The 22,540-nt window shown below is 37.9% G+C and overlaps 2 protein-coding genes across 2 annotated transcripts in view; both read left to right on the top strand.

The window, feature by feature from the left end:
• The first annotated feature begins 7,160 nt into the window (after positions 1-7,160).
• On the top strand, positions 7,161-17,362 carry LOC149834443 (3-isopropylmalate dehydrogenase 2, chloroplastic-like). The gene is made up of 11 exons (XM_090010129.1): positions 7,161-7,390; positions 11,275-11,404; positions 11,533-11,644; positions 12,900-12,975; positions 13,143-13,231; positions 14,561-14,647; positions 15,614-15,730; positions 15,819-15,926; positions 16,004-16,057; positions 16,145-16,297; positions 17,056-17,362. Exons 1-11 carry the CDS (start codon positions 7,165-7,167, stop codon positions 17,134-17,136), a joined length of 1,233 nt encoding a protein of 410 aa, XP_089866255.1. The 5' UTR covers positions 7,161-7,164; the 3' UTR covers positions 17,137-17,362.
• A 1,725-nt stretch (positions 17,363-19,087) lies between these two features.
• LOC149834444 (uncharacterized) overlaps positions 19,088-22,540 on the top strand; it is a 58,839-nt gene continuing 55,386 nt past the window's right edge. The window contains exons 1-2 of the mRNA XM_090011404.1: positions 19,088-19,332; positions 20,755-20,860. Coding sequence (XP_089867530.1) covers positions 19,165-19,332; positions 20,755-20,860 — 274 coding nt within the window. The 5' untranslated portion in view covers positions 19,088-19,164. The remainder of the gene's footprint in view (positions 19,333-20,754; positions 20,861-22,540) is intronic.

Raw genomic sequence — 22,540 nt, forward strand, 5'->3', positions numbered from 1 at the left:
TGGTAGGGGCACACGAGGCACCATCCAAGGGACACACACATGCACACATTATAGATGCCCACTTGAAAACGGTGAAAGTGAATGCTTTGATAAAAATGAATCCAGTGTAATTTATCTGATGCATACCAGGAAATTTTCATTTGTTCTGCCCACACAAGCACATGGCATGGGTTGGATCATCATCATCATCATGAATCCTTATCCCTAGCTCCCATCTACATAAGGTCGGCTTTATAAGTCTTTAGGTCCCATTAAGACCTGAAAATTGTATTTTCAAGTACTTTTGCTCAGTCTGTACCGTTAGATGTGTTTATTATTGTTTACTCAATAGGAATCATATATTTGATTAAGATTTTTTATGCTCACATTTGTAATTTAAAGATGTAAAAAAACCAATAGTTGATATTATACTAAAATTTGATGATAAAATACTTGCATTTTTACATCAAATCAATTTAAAAGAAAGCTTGTTTCTTGTTCAATAAGCAATGATAAACACATAAAGCTTGTTTCTTGGTCAATAGGCAATGATAAACACATCTAACAGTTGAGATTGAGTAAAAAAATACTTGAAAGCTATTTTTAGAGGGTCTTAATGGGACCTAACAAAAAAAAGGGGGGTAAGGTCATCCCCTTTTCTAATCTTATCTTTATTTTGTGACTTTGTGCATCTACCTTAACATATCTATGCAATAAGCTGTGGGTTGGATCATGGCATGAAATTATACTACAAATTAAAATCACTCATGCTGATGTGGCGGGCTCCAAACCTAAAGATGCTGGTGAGAACCGTTACAATCTAGTGCCTTGTATCAGCTTGTGGTTTCATATCGAACTTGAGTTGTAGGGCACCAACTCAAATATAGTCTGAGACAAGCTTGGCCTTCGGTTCATGTAAGTTTAGCATGTTTTAGACCCTGAGTTTGGAAGAATCCTTAGGTGGGGAAGCGTACTTTTGAAGAGAGAAGCGCCACACTTCGCGGAGAAGCATGGAAAAACTTGCTTCCCATTCGACGGAAGTGTGCTTACCTCTCGCTTTTCAAAATGTCTCTCTTGCTTTTGCCTCACTTCTCTTTTGCTTTCTCTCTATTCCTATTGCTTCCCACTTGCTTTTTCCTTGCTTTTTTGCATTTTTCATATAAATATTTATTATTTTTTACTTCCCACTCGTTTCCTCCTTGTTTCCTATTATGTTTCAGTGTAACATTGCTTTTAAAATAAATTCTGCCTCTAGCTTCATATCATTTCACTTTTTAACACTTGCTTCTACATTTTTGCTTCTATTCATTTTGCATTCTGGTAACTATGTAAATGGGTTTCTCGCTTTTTTTATCACCATCAATGTTGGGAATATGTGGCCATAAGGTAACGGTTGGGAAGGGCCACCTCCAACTGTTACATGTTTCTCAAAAGATGAAATCCAACCCCTTCTCAAGTGTTACAAAAGGGCCTTCAAGGCCATGTTAGAAGATATGAGAAAAATTTTGAGATTTAAGAAACCCATATCAAGTGAGAAAGGCAAGAGTCTGTGAATGAAAAAACTGTATTTCAGTTACTATAATGAAGACTGCATGAAGGAAGGAGACTAATGAAGAGGAGAAGGAGCTTGCCGAAGTTTAGCTGCATGAAGGAGAGAGGAATGATGCTTAAAAGAGGTGAGCCACTGAGCCGGGCGAGTTCAAGACTTAAAGATATTTAGACTTTTTGCAACTCATTTAACCATGGCTAACTTAAGTCTCGGTTTGAGTGAAGACAAACTTGTCCAAACATCTAAAAAGGGAAGGCTGATTTTGGTATTGGCAATAAGATAGGGATGGATGTGTCAATAGCTCATATGTTAAGGATGATATAAAAAAACCTTTTCTTTTTTAAGATAAGAGATCAACTTAATCTTGACAAGATACAGATCACCGATATACATAGGAATCAAATTACATTTTAGTTTTTCCGTTTTGGAAATAAAAATTTTTTTAATTAAAACTCATAGTGAGAAAGAAGCAAAAACGTAATAAGTTGCAAACAAAGGCTTTGTCACATAGGTACAGAGTGCGTCTTAGGAGGTAGATGGTGAATTCAGAAAATATGGTTAAGGTGCTCCCGGAGTACTTACTCCCATCTAATAAAAACTTTAGATTTTTAAATTTCTTAAGTTTTTTTGTTGTTGATCTGACCCTATATATAAGCATTATTTAGTAGAAAACAAGTTTTGGATCATGTGATTATAGCACACGTATGGCTCACAATATGTATCAAAATTTTATGACTTAAAAAATTCTATTTTATGTCAAAAAAAAATGATCCAAAGTATGATTTCTATCAAATAAACTATGTTGAGCAAGGTTTATTTGAGAAGATACAACCTACAACCATGATTTCTAGTATGTGGAAGTAATTACTCTCACCGTAGCATTACTCTCTCTCTCTCTCTCTTTATATATATATATATATATATATATATATATATATATATATATATATATATATAGAGAGAGAGAGAGAGAGAGAGAGAGAGAGAGAGAGAGAGAGAGAGAGACCTTTAAAGATGGCTCACAATGTATCAAAATATTAATAATTTAAAAAATCTTACTTTTATGTCAAAGAAACATGATTCCTATCAAATAAACTATGTTGGGTACATCCATAACATTCGACTGACTTGATTCCAAGTGTTAATTACACATTCTTTATCATTGAATGGACGAAATGGGTTAAATCAATTCCAAAAATGAATTCACCCATACCCGAAGTACCCAAATAACAGCTTGGGTACGACACAGGTAGGGAGGGACGGTAGAAGTGTCCATGTTAGATAGCACGAAGGTGCAAACTTAAAATAAAAAGAACAGAAAAGAAAACTTGACAGATGTCATGAAATAGAAACTGGAAGTGAATAAAGAAACAAAGGAAAAACAACTTGATAGGTTTTGAATCTGGATAAAATTAAAAACTCTTACTCTTTCAGTCTTCCTAACCTAATGAACTTTATTCTATAATTTGCATCATTCATTAGGAAGGGCTATGAACAACAAGAAATCAAAGGAATTAATGCAGAAAAACAGAGTTCACCACACTAAAGCACAGATTGCTTCTGTGTCCACTACACCATATTAAATCTACACGGTTCGGCCCAAGTCTACCCAATTCATTACTTGGGTTGGATCCGATCCAAACCACGACATTGGGTAACTAAATGTGGATCCAACAACTTCTAAGCGCTAAACGAATCAAAGACTCCCCTCGTCGTCTGTGCGTGGCTTGCTCCCTATAGGCTTATTCTACTCAGATTTGGACCTGTTTGATTCAAACTGATTTACATCTATTTCAGGTATAAGGTTGGGCTTGAACTAAACAAGCATGAGCTTGTAATATTTAAGTTTTGTTTGTTTTGTAGTGTAAACCTGAAACCTGACGTACTAAATAAAATCTACCGAACTACTTACGCCTACTGCTACGACTAATCTAAAATTATCTAACTTTATTTAGAAAAACATGAAAATTTTGAAAATAAATAGAAATTTAAATAACCGGATTTAAGTCACCGAAATTATGCCTTAACAATAAGATTTCTCATCTTTCGATAGATGAGAATCTCCAATCACAATCAAAACAAACTACCTAACTGATAATCTCTAAATAAGTTAAGTTTCTATCAAGATTAACTTACTAATTAGATATAAGTCCATCACTTGGACCTAATATTCAAATACATGCTACAAATTTGAAACATAAAATGGATTCAAATGCATCTCTATGGACCCTGTGTCTTCAGCTTTGCACCTGCATCATTATCTATGGGTTGGAGAAGACTTGCCCTAAAGTCTGAATTTTGCTTGTGCTTTTTTCAATTTTGTTTCACCTTGTAGGTTATGGGCCTATAATATGAAATCAAATCTATATGATGCTCTATAAATTGAACAAACAAAAAAGAATATGCTCTAACATGCATACTAAAGCCAAAGCCATTATGTCTAAATCAACCAAAGTCATGTAAGATGCCTTTAAAGTGAAACGGGTCAAACGGATTTGGAGCGGTTAGCTGAGACAAAATATAGATCTACTTTGAAGAAATTTTATCTGGTCCAGCTAAGTTGAAGGTCTAGAGTAGGATCGGGTTCGACAATATAGTTTGGGGATGGGTTTGAATTTGACTAGAAAATAGGATAGGGTAAGGTTCTTGGATTCGATTCTACAAGTTCAGGTTTAGGTCCAACTTAAGGTTTCTAGAGATGGGGATATAAGTGTTTACAATGAGTTTAAAAGGATCTAATATAAAATATTTGGATTTAAAATATGGGTTTGGATCCAAATCTTCTTGAATTAGATTTGAGTCTTGAGAAAGGTCTTGGATGAGATCTAAAGAAGAGATGTTTGGATTGGGTTTAGGTAGGCTTATGGATGTCCGAAGGCTTTTCCTATTTTATATTAAGTTCATTTTCAATATCTAAGGCATGCTGAATAGCTTGCCCCAAAGAAGTAGTTATGATGTTTCCCATTTTCTTGGATATACAAAATTCTAGTCCTTCAATACAACGGGTAATCCACTTCTTTGTAGTTTCCTGAATCTGAGTTTTCAATGTCATGGGATAAAATTTCTCTATGTATTCTTGTATGAACTCCTTGAAAAAGGAAGTATCATATCTTAATTAGACAGACTTTAATCTTTGTCATCATATTTTCAAGGGCTGCATTTATTCTCTTCTTGTGCTGTGCCTTTGTATAAAAAAATTAAAAAGTATAAAAATTTAAATAACTGGATTTAACTCACCTCAAATCTACCTTCACAATAAGATTTTCTCATCTATATCACAATAAAAACAAACTACCTAACTAATAAACTCTAGTTAAGGTAAGTTCTTATCAAGATTAACTTACTAATCATAAATGGGTCCATCACTTTGATTTAATATCCAAATACAAACTAAAAATTCAAAACATAAAATGGATCCAAATAGACCCTTATGCCCGAGTCTTTAGCTCCGCTTTTGATCATTTTGCTTCCATATGAGCTTGACCTAAAGTTCAAACACTCTTTAAATAATGTAGATGATAGAGATATAAGAGTTGCATGGACCAAAATCCATGAGGGTTATTTCGTAATGATCTGTAGACCGAGGACTATAGATGAACTCATTAGCAAGCAGAATTACAAGTGGTTTAGTTCGTTTTACCAACTCTAATTAAAGTTAGAATTGTTAAAACAATCAAAGATGTATTTTACTTTACATTTTCTCCAATCTTTTTAACTAAAAAGATGCTCATCTCCTACCCGTCTTTTAATAGAAAACTATAATTCTTTTTTCTTTTTTTATAGTCAAGCTGAGGTTAGGTAGAACCCACCAGTTATACAACGGTACCATTGGGTTTTGAACTTGTAACATCCCAACACAAGGTGACCTCCACAAACTGCTCCTACCAGACAACAGAGCCCACCAGTTATACAATCATACTATTGGGATTTGAACTTGCAACTCCCAATATATGGTGACGTGGAAGCCCCCATTGGTACAAGAGTACATTTTTTCTTCCTTTTAAAAGGCAAGCTGGGGTTAGGCGGACCCCCTACCACAACAACAGCCGCCCCATGTGGCAGAGGGATTCGATCTGGGCCTTCAGCTTGACCCAGGACCCCGTTTACCACATGGGATACCACATCGATAGAAGAGTTCATTTTTAATACAAGGGAAAAGCAAGCTTCTCATGCTTGAATGCACATTTTTTCCTAAAGCTTTCATGTAGAGCAGTTTCCAAAAAATACAAAGGAGATTGCATGAAGAGATGTAGATTTGCATGTATTCATGTAGGGATGTCAAGGTCTCGGATTTGGGTAGGATATCTGATCAAATGGGAATCCCTTTAGTAGGATTCTCTCTAAGAAATATCGTGAAATCTCGTGATAATATTGTGAGAAATTGCCTGAAAGTTTAAAACCATAATTTCTCGCGAGATTTACAAACCATGACAATTATCGCGATATTTATGGTTTTAACAGATATTTATCTCAAGATTTTTATTTTTAAATATTTTATTTATATTTTATTATAAAAATTATTTTTTTTATATTTTAAATTTATTTTTTATTGCCAAGATTTTGCCAAAAAAAACATGAGATTTATGAAAAAATTCAAAGTCTCCCGAGGTTTTGATTCCTGAGATTTTGTCGTTTTTAACTTTTGCCACTATGGTGGGATTTTGTTAGGCGAGGTAGCATCCAATTGATCAATAATCAGATTCGGACTCATTATGCAGTTTAAAATCAGAATCCAAACTGAATAAGAAGTGATGCATATTTCAACCTGATTACATGTAAACAAAATCCAGCTAATTGGATCCGGATTTGGTATTGCCTTTTTCCATCCAATTCTAAATCCTCCAAACACAAATATCGCTATATATTTTTTTTAAGAAAATCACAAAAAATGAAAGAGATTGACAAAACATTTTAAGTGGAAATTTCCCAAGATTTTCAAAATATAATTTTTTTGATAAAAATGTAAATCTATATCACAATATATTTATGTTTTTGATGGCTATTTTTGTGAAGAGCTTGCTATTTTAGCTTTATGTATTGTTTTTAATTTTATTTGTTCATAAAGAATTTTATCTTTTTTTAATATATTTATTATTGCCAATATTTTGCCAGAAAATACAAAATTTATAAGAATTCTCAATTTCTGACGATATTTTGCTATCTCAAAGGAACACACCATCTTGAGCGTGTCCCTGATGACACGAGTGAACATGCTGACACGGACGCACAGAACATTGGCACATATGGCCATTATTTTAATATTTTTCAATGATATTTCAATAAAAGTTTATATTTTTCAATAAAATACATTTTTTACTATTAAAATATAGAAAATAATTTTCATTGATTAAAAAAAATGTGTCTTCGTGCCCTATTTTTTCCGGAAAGCTTTCTAACTTGCGAGTCGAACTCACTTCATGTGTCCTCTTGTGTACGAATCCTTGTGAGGGAAGATTTTGGATGATGGATTTGCCGTTTTCAAACGGAATCGTCAGTCACTATCGACTATCGAGTGTCGGCCTAAATTGTTGGCTGGATCTTGTGTTTGGATCCAGAATCGGACCCGCCTGGGTCCGAATTGATTAAGTAAATCCCTCTCTGTCTCTCTCCCAACCCCGCCCTCTCTATCGTCGGTCATGGCATCGTTGCAGTTGAACTACGCGAACTCTAGCGGAACCCTAAATCTCGCAACCAGAGCTCCTCCGGAGAAGGAATGGGGGAGTAGGAGGAGTTTTCGTTGCTCTTCGAGTTCTCGCCCTTCCTCCAAGTCGTACAAGATAACCCTTCTCCCAGGCGACGGTATCGGCCCCGAAGTCGTTTCCGTCGCTAAGGACGTCCTCCTCCTCTCCGGCTCACTCGAAGGTATTGCTTCTAGAACTTTCGTGGTTTTTGGGGTTTAGGGTTCTACAACTTTTATCATCATCTCCTTTCTATCTCTCCCACTCTTTCCGCATTCTTTGTCTGTCGTCTTGACGGATATCGAATGTTCTTGGGTTTGGGGTTTTGTAGTCGGAAGAATGGAATTCGTAGTTTCACGTGCTTATTCTCCCTTTGCTTTGGCGTGGGATCTGGGGTTTCTGGTGTGTAGTCGGGGAAAACTTTTGCTGTTTTTTATGGCAAAAATTGCCTTTTTAATAAGTGTATTTCTGGAGCCCGGGTTCTTGAACGTTAGTTCACTGAAAAATTAACTATGCCATTTTTTTTTTCATTCAATACTTAGGTCTATACATCCATTTTTTACAATAATTATTAAAATACATAAACAATTTAAAACCATACTATGAGCGAGTTGCTTTAAGTCCCTGCAGTAGTTCATAAACTTATAGTTGCAACCAAAAGAAGGGTTACAATCCAGTAAGATTTCATTTACAAATAGACACGACCGCACCGTTGTAACTGTAGTGAGTTATAAGCTCCTAGTCGTAGTTTAGTTTGCTTCTTATACACACGTGTTATTTATAAGTTTTACCTTATTTTTACCGTATCTTTATTATTGTTTTCAAACACATCATCTACTCTAATCGGCTATTCTTGACATAACTTTCTCGAATGTAGCAACCAATGTAGACAATTCAGAGTCTACGATGTTGGTAAGACATAAGAATCACTCACAATAACGTAGTCCAAACCGACCCAAACTACGGATACAAGTGATGTAGCTACTCGCTGGTTGCAAGTCGGGAGCGAAAGGAGCTCAATCGGTAGCTAGCTGAAGAGCCATGGTGACCTGCTCTCAAGGAGCTATACCTGCCCCTAAGGTGTCTCAAGGAACTATAACTGCCCCCAAAGTTTTGTGGTTCATACTACATCCTACATGCGTCTAGTGGACAATGTTTTAACCTTTAAGGGTCACCTAGGAATATTTGAAGTATTCCCAAGTTACTCAAGAGGTACACACCTCAACATTGCCCTACACCATACCTCCTAGTAGAGTTTTCTATCATATTCTATGTGGTCATCCTATACACAACTTTCTCTTAATATTCACATCTTGAAGTCAGTGCATTATACAATCATCAATGTATCTCCACTAATTACTTTTTAACACATGTTCACATGTCTGAACTGTTAAGAATGACAACCCACCACAGATTAATTCACGACACTTATAATGCCCCTCCCAAGGCATAAGCGTGACATTTTTCAAGGTAATACCTACCCTGAGACTTTGAAACTCTACCCTCAATTATCACATAATACATCAATCTCTTACATACAATCATATCATGCCATATTTATATAATAAATCAAGAAATATGGATGATCATGTTTAAGCATCATACTTGAACTTTATAAATTCCTAAGCATGCAAAATAGTGTATATTCACACTAAACAAGACTAGCATACTTAAAGTATTTGAAATCACATAAAACGATGCCTAAACTAGCTAGCATGTGTTTTAATCAACTGAGAAGAAATTTGCAAATGTTCACTTACCTGAAATGCTTAAATTCTAATTCTTAGTCTCACACAGTCTTTGATTTGAAATCAATAAATACCTCGTATCATTGTCAAAATTACTAAAATACTCTTAGACTTTACTGTCAAACTCTAACTTCATTCTTTTAGAGTTTGTCCTCACATCCCCTACTAATGGCTTCTACTCAAGCAGTAGAATCTAAGGACTCAAGAATCATCTGAATTTGACTTCAAGGTACCAAATTATGCCTTGTATATTATGTAGGCATACTAAGGGTAAAATAGTCTCTTTGCTCTTTCAACCATTCATAACAACATCTATGTTGTTTATACACCACTTTTTTACATCATGTCAATTTCGTATTAAATTCTGGATCCAAATCCATACTGATTTCAAAATGGATCACTTAGTTTTTTCAACCAAAATTTTAATTGGATCTTAGATCTGGTACACTTGATCCAAACCTATTTGTGATGATTTGGTATATTCATGGTGTCTATGCTGAACATTCTTGAATTTTGGACTAAACTCTACTAAGTCCACTTAGTTTCAAATCTACTTGGGTGTTCATGATTCGACTTGAGTTTTGGGTCCCAATTAGGATCCAACCTGGATCCAATTCGTAATAAAAAATCGAGGTCTTCGCTATCTCGATTTTTCTACCGCACTCGATTAATCACACACACATATCTTTATATCAGAGTTACCAGTCGAGGAAGCGGGAGCGGGAAGCGAGGCACTTTAAAAAATTTAGGAAGCGGGGAAGCGTGGGACCACTTAGAAGAAAATTCCGAACCGTCTCGGAAACGACCTAGGAAGCGAACCGGAAGCGACCTAGGAAGCGAACCGGAAGCGAGGGGAAGCGAAAAAAATGAAAAAATGGGGAAGCGAGGGGGAAGCGTGGGGGAAGCGTGGGGGAAACGTGGGGGAAGCGTGGGGGAAGCGCGCTTCCCATTTATGGGAAGCGCGTTTCCCATAAAAGGGGGACGCGCTTCCCATAAAAAGGAAGCGCGCTTCCCAAAAAAGGGGGACGCTTCCCCTCACGCTTCGGAAGCGCGACGTTTCGCGCTTCCGAAGCGCGCTTCGGGGAAGCGCGCTTCCCCTTTTGCCTAGGCGCTTCCGGTAACTCTGCTTTATATACCTCACAAGTCCGATTTGTCTCGGTCTAGAGTGAGTCGGTCTAACCCATATTGGGCTCGACTTTGGTCTGGACTGAATCAATCCACAAATACAAATCTGACTCGGTCTGCTCAGACCGAGACGGTCTGTCACCATATACTGACCTTGACTCGGTTTGTCAAGACCGAGTCTGTCTGTCTAATAACACAAACCCGACTTGGTCTGTCCAGACCGAGTCGGTCTGTCTAATAATATAGACCCGACTCGGTCTGTGCAGACCGAGTCGGTCTGTCAAGCATTTTTTTTCGTTTGGCTTGGTCTGGGCACACCCAGACTGATCCTACTTGGTCAGGCTGACCAAGCTCAGTCTGGTTCGCCTAGATCGATGGTCGATTCAGTTTGTAGAAGTGCAGACTGAGTCTGTTGGCCGACTCGGTCTGCAGAATCACAGATTGAGTCTGCCTTAGACGAATCTCTCGACAGCCGGCAACGCTTGTTGTCGGATTGTCGTTAGGTCCAAAAAGGGTCGGCACCGTTGGCGATCTCCGATCGTCTGTGGATGCCGCTCCATCTTTCACCTTCCGGTGGCAGTAGCAGAGGGAGACCCTCTGCTACTTCATCGATGGAAGAAGCGCAGGGACAAGGTTTCCCCTATCTCTGTACCTTCGAAACTCGCCGGCAACTATGGAGGTCCCAACGACTTCCTATAAATGCCATGCAGAAAAACAGGAAAAAGAGATGGGGGAAGGGGGCTTACCTGTTGGCCGACGGATGTGACCCTCCTCTTTCCCTTCTCCTGCTCTCTCTGGGTGATCGAATGGGGAAGGGAGGAACCCCCTATGGCTTTTATAGCCATGGATAGGGGCGTCGGTTACCCCCCTCACCCCGGCCACCCTTAATGGGGGTCGTTTCCCCCCTCTCCCTCTCCCACTTTCCATTTACGTGGGAGAGGGAGGGGATGACGGTTCCTCCTCTTCCCGTAACCGCCCCAGGAGGGCGGCGGCGTTCCAATTTTACTCGTAAGTCTTTTATACAATGATTTTGTTTGCAATAAGAGAAAAACTTTCATGATTTTGTTCTGTATTTGCTTATCTTTTAGCAGTTCAAGTTTGAGTGAGTATTTAAGTTTTGATTACTAAGTTGGTTGGTCATTGTTATGAAATCTTCCTTTGCTGCTTGTGATAATCAGTTTTCTGATTAAACTAGGAATCACTTTCCAATTATGTGAGATGCCGGTGGGGGGAGCGGCGATTGACTCAGTGGGGCTTCCATTGCCAGATGAAACTCTGGCCGCTGCTAGAGATGCAGATGCTGTTCTTCTTGGGGCCATTGGAGGGTGATGTTTCATTTTTTCCAATTGTTACCTTTTCCTTTTGTGAGTATGTTTGGAGGGTTGGACGGATTTGTGGCTAAACATGTTTTGTTAAGCAGTATCTGTTTATCATGAGATCACGGGTTTTGCAGCTACAAGTGGGATAATAATGAACGCCACCTGAAACCGGAAACTGGTTTGCTTGCACTTCGATCAGGGCTTGATGTTTTTGCCAATTTGCGCCCAGCAATGGTTTTGCCACAGGTGCTTAATAATCCCTCAATAAAGTTGTTGTTGCTGTTTTGTAGCGAAACTTTACTGGACTCGAATTGAGAGTGGCAAATGTAGTTGTTTTGGAATTTGTTGTTTTTTGTGATATTCATTTGATTCAACTTGGACAAAAATAGGCAAGGTATTATAGTAATTGAAATGTGGATCTGTGTCTCTGGATGTGCTTCACTTGCCTTGGCATCTTGAAGTCCTAAGGTGCTCTTATAGTGAACTTGAATAAGATATAGTAGTAGATTAGACATCTGCCAACTCTTTCTGCACACATAAGGCAATGCAAATCCTATTGATAACCCGAAGCATGGAAGTACCATGATTCTTGAAGTTGCTAGCCTTGTTTGCTAATGATCGATTCTTTTTTTTTCCAAATAAATTTATTCCAAAATAATTTCTAATGCCTTGTAGGTTGAGAAGCATAAAGAATCTTTTTTTTTTCTATCGGGTAACTCGTGAATAGTTATGATCTTCATTAATATCGAGCTTTTCAACTCTACTGCTTATTGCATTCCATGGTGATAAGTGCAATCATTGTTTAGAATAACATCTTCCTCTGATGGACAACACTTATAGAACTTGATTTTTACATTGAATAGTGGCTCATTAATTTCAAAAGTTAACTGCCACTTCTTAGACTTGGTTTTTTTAAAGGGAAGGGGGTGGTTTGTCATTCATGAGTGTATCCTTATATGATGGCACCCTTGGATTTTTGCTGCATATACATGTTTTATATGTATATTTATATATGAAGAGCATTTACATAATATCTTCATTGGGTAACATGGATAGACTCCGTTCTCCACATGATTATATCATTCTTTTGACCTCATAGTCTCCTTTCATCAGAGAGTGATGATGTAACAATTGCAGATCCTGTTTTGAGCCACATCAGCATGTGTAAGTCACATTGTTTTAAAATCTTATGGTCATTTAAACTCCTGATATATGTTGAAGCCCAATAAACAATTTCCCTCTTTCCAGTCAAAGGAAAACTTGATTCAGGCTTGACTTGCATAAAAATGGAATTTTTGTAATATCTATTATCTGTTTCAGACAGAAACAAAATAAATGTTTTATTATCTGATTCAACAAAGCTTTTTTATTATTGATAATTGATGGCTTTGGTATGTTAGCTTCTCTAGGTTGGTAAGATGTAGATATGAGATGTGTTTTGATCTCTTTTATGAATGCTGCTTAATGCTCTTCCTAATTTGTTTTTTTTTTGCTTTTTAAGCTAGCCGACTCTTCCACTTTAAAGAGAGAGATAGCAGAGGGAGTTGACATCATGGTTGTGAGGGAACTTACTGGAGGTGCATTCTAAGTGATTGTTGCATATCTGAAATTCAATTCTTCCTTTTTATGATTGATGGTGTGTATATATCGTGAAACTTTCCCCATTGCGAATTGGATGCTTTACTAGTTTTTGATGAATGAAATCTTTAGTTTCCTATTGTTTAAGCTAATATGTTTTCATCAGGGATATATTTTGGACAACCAAGAGGTTTTAAAATAAATGAAAAAGGTGATGATGTTGGCTTCAACACTGAGATCTACTCCTCTTATGAGGTAGGTGACTACAAGTCTTTTGGTTGAATATTTTATATCTTGCTCATGAGTTCCCTTACTCCTCCAACCTGAGATTTATTCTTCTCTTTGTTTAAGTTGGTGGTAAATCCTTTATGAGAGATTGAGAGGTGCATACTGTGTCTATTTTCTTTTCTTTTCGGGGGTCATTTTTTTTTCCTCTTTCGCTTTACATGTGGCACCGTTTGATTAGGTGTTGATAAATCATTTACATTGCATGTGATAAAGGGAATTTTCATTTTAAAGCTAAATGAAAAGGCGTAGTGAGGAATTTATCTCAATATGCATGTATGTCTAAAGGTTTTCCTTGGTTGAAGAATCTATATATCATTTTTTTCCTTGTGAAAATTTGATGTATGAAATATGTTCTTGAACTGACTGAAGTTTCAAAAGGTATACTATTGCAGTTTGTGTTATATTTATATGGAAATTGATGATGGTGGTTCTTTGTTAACAATAAATTATCTCTGTTTTCAAGAATCAATATATTTTTTTCAAATTATCAAAGTGTCAAAATTTGCAGAGTTGCAACGGTTGTATTTTATTCAGAAATTGAGTTGATGCAGTTATTTATATTACTTAGACGTCACCTCTATTTTCATATCGACATTGGTCATACATACCCTTGTTAAATGGGTATCCTCATGGCTCTTGCATGTGGTTGGCTGCGGATTGTAGTTCTTAGTGACATAGCTCAGTTACTGTTCACATTTTAAATCATTGTTTCTCTTTATCACCAATTGGACACATTACCTGATTGAAAGCAAGAATTGATGCCTCATGTATGTATGTACATGTGCATGCTGTGGTTATCTAGTAATGTACCTGAGTTAACTTTTTCATATTTATAAATCATCATTTTCCTTATCACTGATCGAACACATTACTTGATTGAAAGCAAAAATTGATGCTTCCTGTATTTGTGTTCACGTGTGTGCTGTGGCTATACCTATTTGATTGAATTAAAAAAGAAAATGAAGGGATTGCCTCGACAAATTTGGCCAGTTGACAATATCATTTGATGTTATTGTTGAATTGACTGGGATGCTTCTGAATGCTTCCAAAATTAGGTTTCACATTAACATGCATGCATGCTCATGTTTATGTGGTTTCTCTGTCAATATCATGCTGGAGCATACTAAATATAGCCTGAAAATATTTCTAAAGGTGTCCATCTTGTTGCACTTGTGCATGTCTTTTTTGTGTATGCACACACGCATGTGTGTGTATCCATGTTGGGTTTCTCTATTTTGTACTGCTTGTTTTCTAGCTTTTCATTCATTTATGGTTGTGGTGGAACACATAATTTAGATTGATCGGATTGCTCGTATTGCATTTGAAACTGCTCGAAGGCGTCGTGGGAAGATCTGCTCTGTCGATAAGGCCAATGTACTGGAGGTATTTTCAGCATCAACAATTTCATTTCTTTTATTATGGAAAGTTTGATGGCCATTGATGTGTAGACTGATCAACAATTTAATTTCTTTTATTATGGAAAATTTGATGGCCATTGATGTGTTGTATACTAACACATATACTTGGACTAAGAGCAATCATTGGATCCTAAATTGGTTGAGCAATACAGTTCACGAAAGAAGTCAGGAAAATTTTGTGGTTGATAGCCTTGTTTTATTGATTTCAAGTTTACTGGGTTGATGTAGGGACTTGTCAGGATTTAAATCCTTTCTAGGTTATTTCGAGCATTTTTAGGTTCACTTAGGCTGTGCTTGAGAGCCTCAGACCTGATCTGATGTGGCGTGGTGGAGTGCTGATGTGGCATGGGCCCATAAGGGAGAACCAAGGTTCTCAGTGCTTTTCTCCGAGATCCTCACTTTTTGAGGATCTCATCAGATACGTGTAGCTATAAGAGAGAGCCAAGGTTCTCAACCCTTACCTGGGGGGGGGGGCAGAGATTCTCGGTTCTCAAAACTGAGGATCTCAAAGCAGATCCCTCGAATTTGAGAACGGCACCCTTATACATTATTGAGTGCCCTGATGTCAGAATTTTTTGTTTTAATATTAGAAATTCCAGGATATATTATGGCCTTGTTTAAGTATGGAAACTTGGAAGTAGTCTCGTAGATAATCTCTACCTTTAGAAGAGCCCTTCACATTGTACCTTTCTTCCTGTGACCAATGCCATGCATTGGAGTCATGAAGGCTTCCTGTTATGCTTTATTCAGTTGGTTGTACATAAGGCAGATGGTACTGGTCCTTACCAGACCATGATTCAGAGTGATATTGGGTGTGCATAACTTACTAGAGCATTCCTCTTCACTAGGACTACAAAATTCAAATGCTAGTATATTCTCTTAATAGAATCAAATTCATGCTCATGTTTATTTTTGCCGTGATGATTTGCAGGCATCCATACTGTGGAGAAAAAGAGTGACACACATTGCACCAGAATACCCAGATGTTGAGCTGTCACATATGTATGTTGACAATGCAGCGATGCAACTCATACGTAATCCCAAACAGGTTTCCTCTGTTCCCATGCATTAGTTTTCTAATCATAGTCTATCTTCTTCTCTATGTTTATATTCTCATTCTGTTTCTTGTAATGCAGTTTGATACTATCGTGACAAACAATATTTTTGGCGACATTTTGTCAGATGAAGCCTCCATGCTTACTGGAAGCATTGGAATGCTCCCTTCTGCAAGCGTTGGTGAATCGGTAACAACTTGTATGATCTTTCGGCTATTTATTTTTCTTTATTGTCAACTTGTCTCTAACTAATGTTGCATCTACAGGGTCCTGGGCTGTTTGAGCCCATTCATGGTTCTGCTCCAGACATTGCAGGACAGGTTGAATTCTCAACCTTTGTGTCATTTTGTACTGAAAGTGCCTAGAAGTAGGCGTGCTTAGGTGAATTTTTTACACCAATTTTGCAGGACAAGGCAAATCCATTGGCAACAGTACTGAGTGTGTCTATGCTTTTGAGGTATGGACTTGGTGAAGAGGGTGCAGCCAAAAGAATAGAGAACGCTGTGCTCGAGACATTGGACAAAGGTTTTCGAACTGGTGACATTTTTTCAACTGGAAAGGTACTTGCCTGTTTACCAATTTCTTTTATTCTATTTGCCGGTCTGTTCCTGTTGGTTGTGGTTGTGTGGTTTTCCAGCTTTTTTTCTTTTTTTTTGGGTCTTCATCACATGCTTTATGTGATCTAGTGACTAGTCATTCAGAAGGGCATAGGAAGGACTAATTCATAGATGAGAATGAAACACACTGACTGTATAATGCAGCTGGATGAGGAATAGTGTCTTACATAATTCTTGAGATTATCCTCTGGGAGGTGTTTCCCATGAGCATGCCTTAGGAAACTGTTTCTTATCATGGGTTGATGACTCGATGTAGAACATGCGTTTTTGTTATAAACATGGGAAGTCTAGCTATCACCTAAAAGATGGTATTCTCATAACGTCTGAAATATAATTGAGATCAGAAAGCTTTCCAGTTACCATGAGAAAGGTAATGTCTTTCAGATTTGATGAATATGATATGGTCTAATAAAGCAGGAAAAATTAAATGGAGAAATGTTGGAAAGCTAACACACACACACAAAGGCATCATCTGGTGGTAGGGGGAATTCATGTTTTGGGAATTTTTAACATTAAATAGAAAATGTGTTTTGCTGTCTAAAATTAAGTAATGTTGCAGATAGTGCCCATCGCATATGCCTTAGTTAACTAAAAACAAAAGGTGAATCGATCAGTATACACTCACGGGTTTGCTAGAGTGGTAACCACGGTACTTCACCGATTGATTTTGTAACCTCTTAGTATTTTTCATTTGTTAACAGATATTGGTTGGATGCAAGAGAATGGGGGAAGAGGTGTTGAAGATAATTGATTCTCAGAAGCCAGCTGCTGTTCTAAACTGATGTGCTCTGTTTTCCTGAGCATAGAAAGTTTGCCAGCATGTTCTCGGGGACTTTGCGTGAGAAATCTGGAGAGGTGGGACCCAAGCTGAGTTCAATCTCTTGTCGATGTAATGTAGCTGTTGTCTGCCAGCAAATTGAAGGATGCGGTTGTTGTGAGGATTTTGTTTCTTTGTTCTTTAGTTGAAATTGAGGTCATGTTTATGTTGTAGAAGTTGTTGGCTCGTCACTTTTTTCTTGGGGTGGGGTAGTCAAGAATGGGGACCCTCCTGTGGGATTTCGTGACTTGATTGATTCTTTTTTTATGAATAGAAGGGATGAAAGTAGCTCTCCCTCTCTCTCTCTCATCCTGACTCCAAGAGGCTGCGGTCATCACCCCTTGTACAAGCCGACTCCCAGCATAGGCCCTGCGGACTAGGGTGCTAGCTTCAGAGCTTTATGCCTTTCGGATGACAATTGTAGGTGTGAGGCTGAGCCAATGTGACCAGGTATTCGATCCCAGATGCGGCTTCTTTGAGTAATAGATTTAAAAAATGATGAACTGAGGGGATGAACCAACAAAGGGTTCTGCACACCTGGCCGATTAAGACATTCAAGTTGAAGGATGTCACGAGTTCAATACCTCGCACCCCTTCCCAGAAGGCCAAAGCAGCAGGCTCTTTGCAAGTGAGGGGGAGACCTTGAGATTTCTTTTGGACAGATAAAGCTGGGGTTAGGCCGACCCCTACCAGTTTATACAGCCATACCATTTGGGGTTTGAACTTGCAATGTTCCAACACAAGGAGATGTGCACTAACTACTACTGCCAGACAAGCGGAGCCCCGTTGGTGCGACCTTGAGATTTTATGTCACGCAGCATGAGGACCACAGTTTGGCGACCTTTAGATCTTATGTCACCTTTAATTTTCAAAGTAGAACTTCTCGTGATATACTTCTAATTTTCATAGTTTTAATCTTCAAAAGTAAAAAGTAACCTATTGATCATGTTTAACACGCCACGCTTACTATTTTCATATTTCAAAGTTAACGCTAGATGGTAAGCTTTGAGCTAATCCTTAATGTCAAATTTAGGTTTTGACAGTTCTAACTACCTACTACAAAGTTACCATAGTACTTATCTCCATCAAGGATATCTATACCATAGTTTTGAGTTGGCTTTGAAGATACATACGATGCATGCATTGTTGTCAAAATTGATTTCAGACCTGAATCAGTTTTCAAAACGATTCAGAAATAAGCCTTGAATCCAATGGTTAGTTTTTTTTTGTAATTTAAGAAATCATAACATAAAATAATAAAAAAATGAAACAAGAAAGCCGATTCAACCCTGATTCAGCCGGAATCCGGCTGATTCTGCCTGATTTGAACTGAATCGAGGTTGAACCGGTGGGCTTGGTTCCACTTGAAGCGATTCACGTCGATTCTGATAACACTGGATGCATGTGCTCTATTTGGAGCATAGCTTCACGTAAAGCATAACCAATTGTATGAGCTCCAACGTGTTTTATGCAATGCTCTAACCTAAACCCAATATTTAAGTGTACGAATCTACATGATGAAACTTGTGTAATAGGGTAACAATGACAAAAAATAAAAATTGGGAAAAAAAGAAATTTTTTTTTTGAAAACGTCTGTTTAAGGGAAAGGGTGCAGATTTCCAAAAACACCCACCACTTTAGTTTTTCCAGAAAAATCCTTTCATATGAGGGGATGTATGAAAGGATTTACACAGGAAAAGTGGATGGTGCTAGAAATAAATTGGGCCCACTCATGTCAATGTCAGCATAGCACTTTCCCTGCTTGAGTAAAAAGAAAGAGAAAAGGATTGCAGGTCAGCAATTTCTCATGAAAACCACATGAAACAAACGGGGTTCGGTGTGGAAGGAATTTCCGGCGCCCTTTTCCCGTATTCAAGTTATTAAAATTTTAAATCTAAAACAAATAATCTCTCTCTCTCTCTCAACTGCCGGGAAGAAAAAGGCGGGCACTCCCACCGGAATCTCGTCGGCGCTCCGGCGGGTTCCCGGCGCGATGGAGGGCCTCGGGGGGATAATTGGGGCTTTTTTCCTGCGAGAGAGGGGGATTCCGACGCTTTTGTTCTTTCTCCTCCTCGCCTACTCGTTCTCTTCGCAATTCCTCCCCATCGAACCCTACCTCGTCCCCTACTTGACCACCGTTAAGCAATTCACCAACTATCAGGTAAAGCTCACACTGGTTTTCAAAATTCTGCTCGCTATATTGCTTTTGGGATTTGTTGTTCTTTTAAGGACCTCTTTCATGCTGATGTAAGCTCACCGAAAAAAAGAACGAGTTCAGGGTTCACTTCTGGCTAACTTATGTAATATTGATAGTATCATGCTTTGGTTTTTTAATTTTAAACCGTAATTTCCATATTTCGGTTCATCAATATCAATTTTTTGATTCCTTGAGTGGAGTCTTTCGGAGTGAGACTTAATATGAGCGGAAGAACGATCATGGCGGTGTACCGTCGCATCGTTGCTGCTGGCCTGCCACATACTCTCAATTGATTTTGTAAATGAACGGTGGGAGATGCTATTTCAATGGTTCGAAAGACAGGTTACCACAAAAATGGATGCTGTGTTTTATGGTTTGTTTTTATTTGATCGAAGGCACAGTTATCCTGTTATTTTGTGTGGACTCTACAGCTCGTATAAGAATTCAATTAGCGTAAGTTTGAGGCTTAGAAGCACTTGGTTTTTTTCTGTGTGTGCAAAGACCACAATTAACGAAAAATTTGCAAGAGTAAAATTGGAATCGAAATTAGTGTACTCTTTTAATGAATTTTTAATTCGTGATTTAGGCAGGTTGCATTTCACGTCTCAATTAATAGAACTCGTGAAAAAGAAAAGGTTCAAAATCTCAATCAATCCCTTTCTCAAATCTGCTTCAGACTTTAAGGATACTGATCTTTTATGTGCCTAGTCATTGTTCCATTCCATTGGCTTGGTCAAGAACATGTAATGCAATGTTATATGAAGATATTCTCTGGTCCTGCCTTCTCAGTGTTCTGCAAACATTTGAAAATATCAAAGTCTCTTCTAAAAGCCTGTGCATCATCACCATGTGCCAAATAAACAAATAAGTCATGCAGAGCGACATACTTTCATTTATGCAACAATTTCTGTAAATTGTGTTTGAGGTTGGTTAACATGGTAATCTGACTGTTCTTGACTCATTAAGATTTGGTCTGGCAGGTATAGAAGCACTTCATTGTAAATAATGTGCTTGTCTGGAGCTCAACTTGTAATAAACCTAGATATGTTAATTTATGTTCTATCGTTTGGTGGCTTAGTTCCTATCTGCCATCAGTTTTTCCTTCCCCCCCCTTTATCAGTTCAAAAGGTGTTAAAGAACTTGTGTTTTTGAAAGGAATGTACTTTATCATTCATAAGTGTCTTCCCTGCTCTGCTAGGCTTTAAAGTTTAAATCCCATTGTTCCATTGTTTTTTTCTTGTTTATTACTTAAAAGATGTTTATGATAACTCTATTATCTGATAATTCATGAACTGCAATCAGTTCTAATTGATGCATTTGTTTGCCTGGCTACATATTAGATCTGAGGTCCTCTAAGAGACATCTTTTTTCTTTTTCCCCTTGCAGGTCACTATTGACATATATCCTTACAGTGTCTATGCGCAGCTTATTTTCACTTTGCTCATGACACCTCTTTGCTTTTATCTCTCTCACAAGGTGGTCATTGTTCTAGGTGACTATGCTAGTGCTATAAGTTAAAGATTACTCGGCTAGCAATTTCAAGTCTCTCAAAAATTAGCAGTAGATTCTCTGACATGATATGATAAATGTGGTCTGTGATTGAGGAAATATCTAAGGAATGTGGCAATGGGGAAGATATTTCATAGCTTCTATATTTCTTGATAAAAATTTATCTTTTTTGAATTTTATGAACGTGATGCCAAAAGAGAATTTTCAATAGTTAAATTGCTTGAAGTATTTAAGCCTGACACACCATACTCCACAACTTTACTTTATTATTAAATGTTAAGGTGAGTAAATGTGTTGGGGCTCTATAATAATGTTAAATATGGATTTGTAAAGTGTTACATAATGGATTTCTAGCTTCAATTTGTGCTTTGGTAGGTTGCACAGTAAATGACTTGGAGTTTATTAATCTCGAGGTATATTTGTGTAGGCAAATCTAGTTGGACTTTCTTTGATGAGTTTGTTCTTCAAGCTTCAATTACGACTAACATATGAGTTAATAGAGAAACATCACATGCATGTTTTGAAGGTTTGGAATTTGGAGATTTTGTTTTGATCAGAGTATGACAAACTCATTAATGGAAGACACTGAATCACACAAACCAATAAGAAAAAGCTCCATTCATGAAACAGAAAATGAAAGACAAAGCCTTGGACAAGAAACCATTTGCGCTACATAAGATGAGGTTATAAGAAAAACAAATGTTCTTTATGGCAAAATATCTTTTTGAGCAATTGAAGATGGGAAATAGGGATGATGAATTGTAAAAAGTCCTTGCAAGCAATCAAGTTTTCAAATAACTTGATACTTCAAATGATAGCATAAAATAGCATTCAAATGCTTTACACCACAAAAGAAAAGAAGTGCAGTAAATGCACTGCTTTAATAAATGTGAGGAGGCAAAACCATGGTTGCCAGTTGAGGAAGCGGGAGCGGGAAGCGATACGGGAAGCGGGAGCGGGAAGCGAGGCACTTTCAAAATTTTAGGAAGCGGGGAAGCGTGGGACCACTTAGGAGCGATTCGGGAAGTGTCTCGGAAGCGACCTAGGAAGCGTCTCGGAAGCGACCTAGGAAGCGTCTCGGAAGCGAGGGGGAAGCGAAAAAAATAAAAATAAAAAATAAAAAATACAAATTTTTTTAAAAAAACAGGGGAAGCGAGGGGGAAGCGAGGGGGAAGCGTGGGGGAAGCGAGGGGGAAGCGTGGGGGAAGCGTGATGGGAAGCGCGCTTCCCATTAAAGGGAAGCGCGTCCCCCATTAAAGGGAAACGCGTCCCCCATTAAAGGGAAACGCGCTTCCCAAAAAAGGGGGACGCTTCCCCCCATGCTTCGGAAGCGCGACGTTCCGCGCTTCCGAAGCGCGCTTCGGGGAAGCGCGCTTCCCCTTTTAGCTAGGCGCTTCCGGTAACCCTGGGCAAAACTTCTCTCTGTATTACACTTTACAATGGGCTCACATAGCCCTTATTTATAATGCTTACCAACTCTTAAAGAGTTGTTGGGTTATTCCCAACGGCCCTTATTAGAGCAGTTGGGAATCAGCCCAACGTCTCTAATTTCAAACTGTGTACAACAGTCAGTGGCTGACTGTTGTACACTGTACACAGTCAGCTACTGACTGTGTACAGAAATATTACATAAAAAGAACAAAAATAAAAATGAAAAATTACA

Source organism: Nuphar pumila, chromosome 6 (assembly GCF_984573655.1).
Source record: "Nuphar pumila chromosome 6, dmNupPumi1.hap1.1, whole genome shotgun sequence".
NCBI lineage: Eukaryota > Viridiplantae > Streptophyta > Magnoliopsida > Nymphaeales > Nymphaeaceae > Nuphar > Nuphar pumila.

Coding starts and splice junctions, on each gene's coding strand:
- LOC149834443 (XM_090010129.1), top strand. CDS start 7,165: ATGGCATCGTTGCAGTTGAACTACGCGAACTCTAGCGGAACCCTAAAT. Junction 7,391..11,274: donor CCTCTCCGGCTCACTCGAAG/GTATTGCTTCTA, acceptor TGATTAAACTAG/GAATCACTTTCCAATTATGT. Junction 15,927..16,003: donor CTGCAAGCGTTGGTGAATCG/GTAACAACTTGT, acceptor TTGCATCTACAG/GGTCCTGGGCTGTTTGAGCC.